Consider the following 9,426-nt stretch of genomic DNA (forward strand, 5'->3'; position numbering starts at 1 on the left):
AAGGAGAGAAATCGAGGTAATCCCCACCCTCCCACCCACCGGGCAGCAAACTGGGTCTCAGAGCAAATCCATTTACACCTGGATCCAACAGCGTGGAATTAATTTGCACGCTGAATGACTGCTCCGAAGGGTCTTTTCAAAGCATTTAATAGTTCTCCTAGTGAATGTTTTAAAACGTGACACCACTAGATCTGCTCCACAACCATCCTATTGGCGACCAGCAGATTCCTTCAGCTGTCACTGGCGATGACACTCACAGCTGTCACTGGCAAGGTTTTGTTAATTTAACCTCGAGACTTTCCTGGTTATCCACATAATCCGCCCTCAAATCCTCACACTGTCACTGAATTTTGATGACTCAGGGGTCCTGGAGAGCACTCACCCATTTTGCAGGAACAGGGGAGTCTTGTGGGGCCCGGAGGCGCAGCGGCACCCGCCCTGCATTAGGAAAGATCACAGCACCTCAAATGGAGATGCAAATATTTGCTTAACTTTCCTGGGAACACAAAGTCAACAAGAGTGTGTGTGTGTGTGTGTGTGTGTGAGAGACCGAGAGAAAGAGAGAGACCAAAACCAACGATTACATAGTCACCCAAACCAGTTAGCTAAATTTTGACCACTTGCAAAATCCAAGCATTTTTCCACAGTCTCCCAGTTTCTAAGAGACCTGGTGGCGTTTAGTTCATTAAAGTGAGATTAAGGAGAAGGTCGTATTTCAATAAAAACGTTGTGAAATACAATGGCTTTCAAATCTTGCTGCACAGTACAATCACCTGGGGCGCCTTTTTAAAAATACTGATGCGCCTCCCCTCCTGCAATTAACTATATGTCTCTGGGGACAGACGCGTGCCTTTTTTTTTTTTTTTTTTTTTTTTTTTTTTTTTAAGCTCCAGGTAATTCTAACCTGCTGTCAGCGTTGAGAACTTCTGCTAAGGTTCGCATCGGGTGATAAGTTTGCTGCGGGTGAATTTAACAAGAAATGGTCTCAATGAACAAATCAGTTGCTGTGCAGAGATTGGTCCCAAACATTCTTCCTGGGCAGTAACTGTTTATTTCTCACTTGGAGTCAATTCTTCCCCCAAACTACAAGTCAGGTGTAATTGTTCTCTACCACTCAAGCTTGACAATAAAATATTGTTAAACCCACACACAGTAGACTTAGAAATGTGTTATTTCTACCCGATGCAGATAAGTCTGTCATTGTGGAGGGAGATAGTTGAGCCGCCCTTGGATTGCCATGGTTTTTTAAAAAATAGTAATTGGTCAAGATCATACCTAGTGTTCTGTTCTTGAAGTGATTAAACACTTTCTCTCCTCTTTATTTTGAAATGTGTTTTTTAAATATTAGGAGCGGGGAGAAGCTTTTTGCCTATCTTTTCTACCTTCTTTCTTCTGCCTTCAACATTCCCTTACTCCACCCCATGGAGATGTGGTATTTCTAAACCAAAGAAAATCCAATTTTACATGAAAGACATTTTTTTTTTCTAAAGGAAGTGTACACATTCTTCTTGAGCTCCTAGGAATATTCTTGGAAATTGGATATGGAACACTTTTGCTTTCCCCAAATGTAAATATTAAACACTCTTTCTTCCTGATTTATAATCAGGAATGATGGTAAATGCATCACAGAAACAAACTTGCTTCTCTTGAGCGCATTTTAGTTTTCCCTAAGAGGACAGAAGCCTCAAGTTTGATTGATGGAGACAAACATGTTTATGGTATACATTACCAAGCTTTTCTTAAATGGACAATCAAAAGAGATCTAGCAAAAGATAGATAAAATCTCTCTCACGCTTTCCCCATTCATATAACTTCAAATTAAGATCTGGCTGCAGTCAGTTTTAACCTTTATTTTAGAAATAAAATACTAGTAAATACTAGATATTCCTCAAAATTACACTGTAATGCATACAATAAAAACATATTGTTTCAAAGGGAAAGAAACGTAAATGCATACATAGCAGGGATGCAATTCATTGCCTAATACATGAATTTAATCAACTGTGTATCATGGCAGAAATGTAAAACACAAATATTAGCTAATGGGAAATAAATGATTAAAGAGGTTGAGTTGGGTCACGGAATCATGGGGGGGGGGGGTTACTCAGCTATTAAGATTATAAATCTAGCCGGTCTATGAAGGGTACATTTTTAAAATAGCAAGGATGAAAGAATTAAAAAGGCACGTAACGAACGATGAGAAATTTAAATTCAGTGTTGCGGGGAAATTTCACTGCCCAGTAAACATGTCCCACCAATGCAGGTGCTATTGGCTTTGAAGGAGATTGAGCAGTCATGGTCATAAAAGAAGGAAGCCAAAAGGAGGCATACCTTGAAATCTCACAATGCAGAAAATGATGGAAATGGAGGCCAAATGTCCTTCAACCTCTCCACTGTCACTGAATATAACACACTTAGGATTTTCACTGCAATGAACTGATTGCTCTGAAAAATCAAAGTGGTTTTCCAGTATATTTTTTCACCTTTCAAAAATTCTTATGAAATCAGGAAAAGCAACTGTTTACCTAAGCCCCCCAGGGTCTCAGGAGTTATTAAGGGGAATCAAGCTGCTTAACATTCAGTCCAGGGGGTCCCATTGGGCCAACTTATAAAACTCTGCCACTTACCGTATGCTGAGGGCTGACTAAGGTTTTGTGGGTAAAGTGTGTGACCAGACAAGGATCCTGCCCTTAGAGATTGAGGGCAAGATCTGCCCTGGAGTTTTAGATAAAGCATGTAACCTTTAATAAGACCACTGGAGACAGTAATAAATGCTAAGAAAAAAAGAAAATTTTGGTAGATATTCCCTTGGCACAGAGTGATCACAGCAGACCTCTCTGGAGAGGTGATATTAGACCCTAGGAAATCTGAGTGAAAATAAGGCCATAGATCCACACAGGGCTTCAGTTTCCTTTTTTTTTTTTAAATATTAAATTTATTGTCAAATTGGTTTCCATACAACACCTAATGCTCATCCCAATAGGTAGGGCTTCAGTTTCCAGAGCATTTTCACTCATATGCCCTCGTGTTGTATACAAGTCCTTAAGCCAGTCTTATAAAGTAAGCAGGGCTGATACGTGGTGTTCCCATCTTGTAGCAGAGGGAGCCCAAGGCTCAAAGAGGTTAAATTAATCACCAGGTCTTTCAAAGAAAGGAGAGCCTGTATGGACTCATATCTCCTGGGTGCTGCTCCTAGTCTTTAGATCCCACACCAATGTTCTTTCTAGATATGGATACCGTTCACCAAATCGTATTGCATTCAGAGGCTGAGTATTTAATCTATGACCTGCAAGATGAGTTTCTTTTGCTTGAAACGTAGGCTTTACAGAATCATGATGGTAACTCTAACCTGATGCTCCAGAACCTAAGCAGAACCTGGACCATGGAAACCATAAGTTCTTGAGCAGGTGTGCAAGCCAGAGAAGGACTGCCTTTTTAAGTTTATTTATTTTGAGAGAGAGAGAGAGGAAGAGAGAGAATCTCGAGCAAGCTCCGTGCTGCCAGCGCAGAGCCTCACGTAAGGCTCGAACTCGGGAACAGCGAGATCATGACCTGAGCCAAAACGAAGAGTCCTAACTGGCTGAGCCACCCAGGAGCCCCCAGGGCTGGCTTTTTACAGTGATTTTATTGGCAGTTAACACTCATGAGGTGGAGATGTGTCCAGAATTGGGTCAGGCACTTCCAAGAAGGTGACAATTTCCATGAGAAGGGAGGAAAGCACTCACTGTCATCAGGAGCCCTCTCTACAACTCATGGGACCATTTCAATAATTACCTTTTAAGCTGCTTTGTCTTAGGAGCTGGTGTACCAGGACTTCCTGCATGATGTAGGATGTGCTTTAAGATGACTAAAGCACATCTGCAAAATGGGGACTACTTGAATAACAGAAAGCAACTGGAAATTGACCACATGTTTTCCGCTGCTCTATCCTGTCGCTTAATTCCTGATAAGGAGGTCAGAAATGAGCTGCAATACAAAGTCAGCCAAGAAAAAATAAATGTCACCATGTTTAGGTACTGAACTACTAACTGTGTCTATTTTGTTTAGGAGTATTCTAGCTCAAATTTCTCATTATAAGAAATTTACATGTGCAACCTAAGAAGGAAGCAAAATGTGGCTTGTACTGTGACGGAGGCGATTCAGACATCTTTCTCATTTACAAGGAATAATTCAGTTTATGTCATTGGTGTACCTTCCTCTGTGGAATGTAAATAAACTCTGTAAGAAGCAAGCTGGTCCCCAAATAACTTTAGACAGACTTCCAGGTTGCCAATTTGAGAGTGTGAAGTAACAGGTGTGTGTGCACATGTGAACACATCATTACATACACAAAGCCAACTTCTGTCGGTAGCACTCACACACACACACACACGTGTAGATCTACTTGTGCAACGAAACAGTTATGAATGCAGACAGAATCTCAGCACTGGAAGTAAACAAAGAGTAACAGATAAAAACGAACATAGAAGTAACACAAGTTACTTGCTGGAGGTGTAAACAAATCCAAGCTAGTTTCTGAAATGTGACTCTTAATATTAGGAACATAAAAACATTAGGAACCTGAAAACATTTAGCAGAAACTGAGAACCAAATCTGACAGCAGAGTTTAGTTTTAGTGGATGTTATATTAGTGGATGGGTAAGCTGCTTCTCCCTTCAAAATACAATGGATAGATCTCCCTTGGCCTTCAGAAGTCCTGTGAAACCCTAGAAACAATTCCATAAAATGCCTGCCCTCGCGATGTACATTCCTCCCATGTGTGACTTATTTCTCTCAGCCTCATTCAAAATGTGAAATTAGGATTTGGATGGGGATGAGTATTTCAAGAAGAGTGCCATAAATAACTCGGAGCACTTTCCCCATGAAATAAATTTCATGAAAATAGGGTTTTTTTCTATAAATGCTTCTTGTTTTTATTAAGACAACGCAGACATAAAACACACCATATTGCAATTCCTAAATTGCAGCCATATCACTTATCAGTGACCAATAAATTACTTCACTCTATGATAGATACAAATGCTCCATTCAAGTTCAGTTAATAGAATAATGTCAGGATATCATGCAGACAGCTTGCATTAAATACATGAGGAATAATAGCATACCCTCAACAGCTTCTGTGATTTTCAGACATGAAAACTTTGTCTTATTCCAAATTTGAAGAGATGGAATAAAGAATGTTTTCATATAAAATACATTTGAAACAGTGGGTTTTTTTTCTTTAAAAAGGCATCTAATCCACCTGCAACATACACTCGTAATACATCTTTTTAGTTACAAAATCAGGTAGATATGTATTCTTTTTCATCTAATATGACCGATGTGAACCTTTCAGTGATTTCCAATATCAAACAGTTAAATTCAAAATAATATTTTCCCGGTAAGTGTGACATATATTTGTAATCAGAGGAAGAAAGACTTGTCAGTTTCGTCTTTGGGAGCTATTTTCTATTTTATCAGATAATTGAAAGTCAGTAGTTGTTCACGGTATAAAATCTTGAACCAATCACTAACACGCCTTTATTTTCTGCTCCTAATCTTGAAATGTATTTGGACTGGAGGTACGGGAGAAATATTACTGCTTATCAAACACTTCCCTGGAAATTTAAATGCACAAAATTTCCAGATGTATACATTCTAGAATAAATTATTTTAAAAACGAAATGAAGAAAAAAGGCAGAGGAAGCCTACAGCTTATATTCTGCGCGAATAGCTCTCAGTATCTTCCAGGTGGGGGCAACAGTAAGTCAGTTTTGAGAGGAGAAGAGAGAACGGGCTCTTTAAGCTCCCTGAGTCCAGTTACAGAAGATGAAATGACTTCCTGGTATAGTAACACTGTGAATAAAACAATCCTAAGTTTTCAGGATGGGACTTCTGGACTCCGCCGAGCTGGGAGCCGCGGCACCGGCAGCCCTGCGCGCGCCGCCACCTCTCCCGTCGGCTGAGTGGCGGCAGCCCCAGCGCGCAGGCGCGCTGCGCACCTGCCGGGGAGGGCGGGGGGCGCCCAGCTGCGCGCGGCTGGCCTCGTGTGCCGCCGCCCCGCTCTCCCGCTTGGTGTCCCCGGGGAGTGGACTTCACTCTCAGCGCCCCGGGCTCACTCGCCTTCCAGGACAGCCAGGAAGCGGGGACACCCTTCTTTCACGTGGACATCTCATTCATCCTTGCTCTGGACAATTCAAGTCCTTTCACAACTGCGGCAGACGTGCGCGCGCGCACCTCTCCCCTGAAACTCTCCAGTCGCGACAGCCAGAAAATCAGCTCTCGGGCGGGGCGGCGGGGGGCCCACTCCTCTTCTCCTTCTCTTTGCAAATCCTCGGACTCGGGGGAGGGACGGCCGTGCACTCTGGCGAGGACCTGGGTGGTGCGTGAAGCGGAGGGCGATCTTGCACAGTCCACAGAGACGGGACTCCCCAGCAGCATCCCCGCCTCCTCGGGGTCCGTCGCCGACCCCGCGCGGAGGAGGCGGGGCGTGGGAGGCCCGGTGGTGGCCGGGCGTCCCGGTGCCGCACGGAGGGGGCGCAGCTCGAGCGCGCGGAGCCGGAGCCCCCCCCCCCATCTCCGGCCGCGCGGGGGCTGGAGGTGCTGGCGGAGGCCCGGCTTGAGGCCCCTTTACGTGTCGCTCCTCCGCGCGCCGCCGCCAGCCGCCGCCCGCGCCCTCGGGCCGCCCCCGCCGCCCCCCGCCGAGCCAGCGGCCGCGCCCTCGGGCCGGTACTTGAGCCAACAGATGACCCAAGTGACGACGACCGAGAAGAGCGCCAGGATGCTGGCCACCGACAGACAGATGGGCCCCACGGGCGAGGGCGACCCGGCAGCGGGGGCAGCGCCAGGGGGCGCCCCGCCGCCGGGAGGTGCCCCCCCGCCACCGCCGCCGCCGCCGCCGCCGCCGCCGCCGTAGTGGTTGACGAAGATGAGGCCGGTGAAGAGCAGCACCACCATGGAGAGGAAGGAGAAGACGACGCACACGCAGCCGGCGGTGAGCGCGGCGCGCTTGCAGTTCTGGCAGCTCTCGTAGGCGCCCGGGGCGCGCAGGCCGGCGCGGGCGCGGGGCTCGCGAGCGGCGTCCTCCGCGGGCGGCGGCGGCGGGGCCGCGGCCGGGGCGGGCGGCAGGGCGGCGGCGGCGGGCGCGGCGCGGCGCGCGGGCAGCTGCGGGAGGCGGTCCTGGGGCAGCGGGTCGTGCGCGGCGCGCAGGGCCAGAGGGAAGGCCTCGGCGAGCTTGGTGTTGTTGGGCAGGCCGTGCACGCGGCTGTCGGGCAGCGGCGTGCGGTGGCGGCACACGGGGCACGCGATGGCGCCGGGCGGGCCGTGCCAGGGCGGCGGGCGCAGCGGGCGCTCAGGCGCGGCGCTCGCAGAGGCGGCGGCGGCGGCGGCGGCGGCGCGGAGCTGCAGCTGGCTCAGGCACTCCTGGCAGAAGGTGTGCAGGCACGCCAGCAGCTTGGGCGCGCGCCGGTCCGCGTCGAAGTAGTTGTAGCAGATTTTGCACTCGTAGTCCTCGAGCGGAGGCAGGCCGGGGACGGTCACGGCGGCGCTCCGAGCGGCCGCGTCCCCGCCGTCCCGGGCTCCCGCCGCGGCGACCCCGGCTCCTGTCGAGCTCCCGGGGCTGCTGGTTGGGCTCCGCTCGCCGCCGCCGCCGCCGCTGTCGCTCGCCGGCGCTGCCATGGCATGATCCGCCCCTCATCGGGGGCAAGGTGAGGAGTCTTCCTCCCCCTCGGTCGTCGCCTCGGCTCTCGGCAGGGAGGAGGCGCTTCTGCCTCCCCCCTCGGGCTGCTGTCGCCTGGCGGGGGAGGCACCGCTGGCTGGGCCGGGCGGGGGCGCAGCGACGACCGCCTTCCCTCACGTTGCCCCAAGGCGCGGGCGCCTCGGTCCCTCCCAATCCCCTGGCGTCTCTCCGCAGTCCCCCCCTGAGCTTCTCAAGGCCGCTCTCCTGGCCCCTTTGGATGTCAGTTTTTGTTGGAATTGGAAGTGGAGGGAGGATGGGGGGGGGCGGTGCAGGAACGAAATTTGGGGTGCGGCTGCTTCAGGATGTGGCGCCCTTGCACACACCCCCTCCCCCTCCCCGGCAAACAGACGAGGGGTGGTGGTGGCGGTGGGAAACCTGGTCCTGCTTTTTCCTTATTCCTTTCCCTCGTCCTCCTCCCGTTTACCCTCGTTATTCCATGTTTACTCCCCTGGGTTTGGGGCTGAGTCCCTGGCGGAGCCTCCTCGCCCGCCCCCCTCCCACCCCCACCAGCAAGAGCTCACCGGTGATGTAATGCGGGACCCGCGCAGGGAGGGGAAGCGGCAGCCAGGGCAGCGGCGGCAGCTCCGGTTCCTGTTCGTGAAAATCGTGATCTCATTTCTCCGTCCAAGGGCGAAAGCCAGTAATTACCCTGCCATTTATACACTTTCCACTTGTATTAGCAAAGCCCAGGTAGCCCTGCAGCATTCACAGGGTGGAAGCGGAGGGCTGGCATGTTCCTTTCACCGTTTGGAGGAAATTTTGGAGCTAAACGGTATCTTTCTTTCCCCCTTGAAATATTGCTTGCTGGGATTTAAGGAGGCAAGAAGACAGAGACTCGTAGCCAGGTCTTGCTGATTTCCTGGCGCTGACCACAGGGGAGGAGGTAGCTCTTTCGTTGGTGCGCAGGCGTTTTCAGAGGGGGGGGTGGGGGTGGGAATTGCTGTTCTCAAACAGGTTCACGCATTTCAAAGTCTAGCTTAAACTAACCCCCCGGCATCACTCACCACCATCTTCCACTTAAACTTTTAATATGCGAATGTAGAGAGCCAAAAATTCCCTGAGTAACTGGAAGAGATCCTCTTGATTTATTAAAACTAATAGAAACCCTACTGGGCAGCTTAGCAAGAAGCAGTGTTTCTTGAAAGGAGCACTCAGTAGAACATAGGATTGGTGGTTTGGGAGCCTGGGGCGGGGGGGGGGGGGCATCTGAAAGGTGCTGTTTAGATATTCCTAACCAGAAAGTTCTTCCCTTTTTTCTCCAGGTTGGACCTCCCCCCATGAAAAGAGAGAGAACCACAACAAGGAAGGCGAAGAGGAGGGTTCTCTGGGTTCCCATGAGATGGGAATGTTTCCACTTCTTCTCCGTGTTATCTGCGGAAGGCAGTAAGATGCTCCAGAGAATGTTTGTGGAAAGGACAGATGAATGGAAAATCAGCTGAAGGAAAATGGCGGAAAGGAACCAGTAAGCTACCAACGCAGGAATTGTCCTAACCAGCTGGTAAGTTTCTATGATATTTGAAACGAAACTGACTGTTTACTCTTCGTGAATCGTGAATGTGATAGATGTCTTAAGGGTGAGGGGTCTTTGGACAACTTACTAGAGACCACTTTAGCTTTCTAGTTCCTGGTTTCAGATTTGATAACTATGACTTGGGGTAATACTGTTTCTTTTTGCAGTATGTTAGTTTGTGACGGGGGAGCTGTGATGA

General features: G+C 49.3%; 1 protein-coding gene and 1 long non-coding RNA gene across 2 annotated transcripts; both read right to left on the reverse strand.

The window, feature by feature from the left end:
* Window positions 1–4,887: 4,887 nt before the first annotated feature.
* LOC123379288 (forkhead box protein D1-like) lies at window positions 4,888–8,219 on the reverse strand. The gene has a single exon (XM_045034530.1). The coding sequence runs from the start codon at window positions 7,654–7,656 to the stop codon at window positions 6,610–6,612; it is 1,047 nt and encodes a 348-aa protein (XP_044890465.1). The 5' UTR covers window positions 7,657–8,219; the 3' UTR covers window positions 4,888–6,609.
* LOC123379289 lies at window positions 4,888–8,619 on the reverse strand. The gene is made up of 2 exons (XR_006583564.1): window positions 8,239–8,619; window positions 4,888–6,354 (listed from the first exon to the last, which is right to left on the reverse strand). It is a non-coding gene; the product is annotated as an uncharacterized LOC123379289 (long non-coding RNA).
* Window positions 8,620–9,426: the final 807 nt, after the last annotated feature.

Source organism: Felis catus, chromosome C1, assembly GCF_018350175.1.
Source record: "Felis catus isolate Fca126 chromosome C1, F.catus_Fca126_mat1.0, whole genome shotgun sequence".
Taxonomy (NCBI): domain Eukaryota; kingdom Metazoa; phylum Chordata; class Mammalia; order Carnivora; family Felidae; genus Felis; species Felis catus.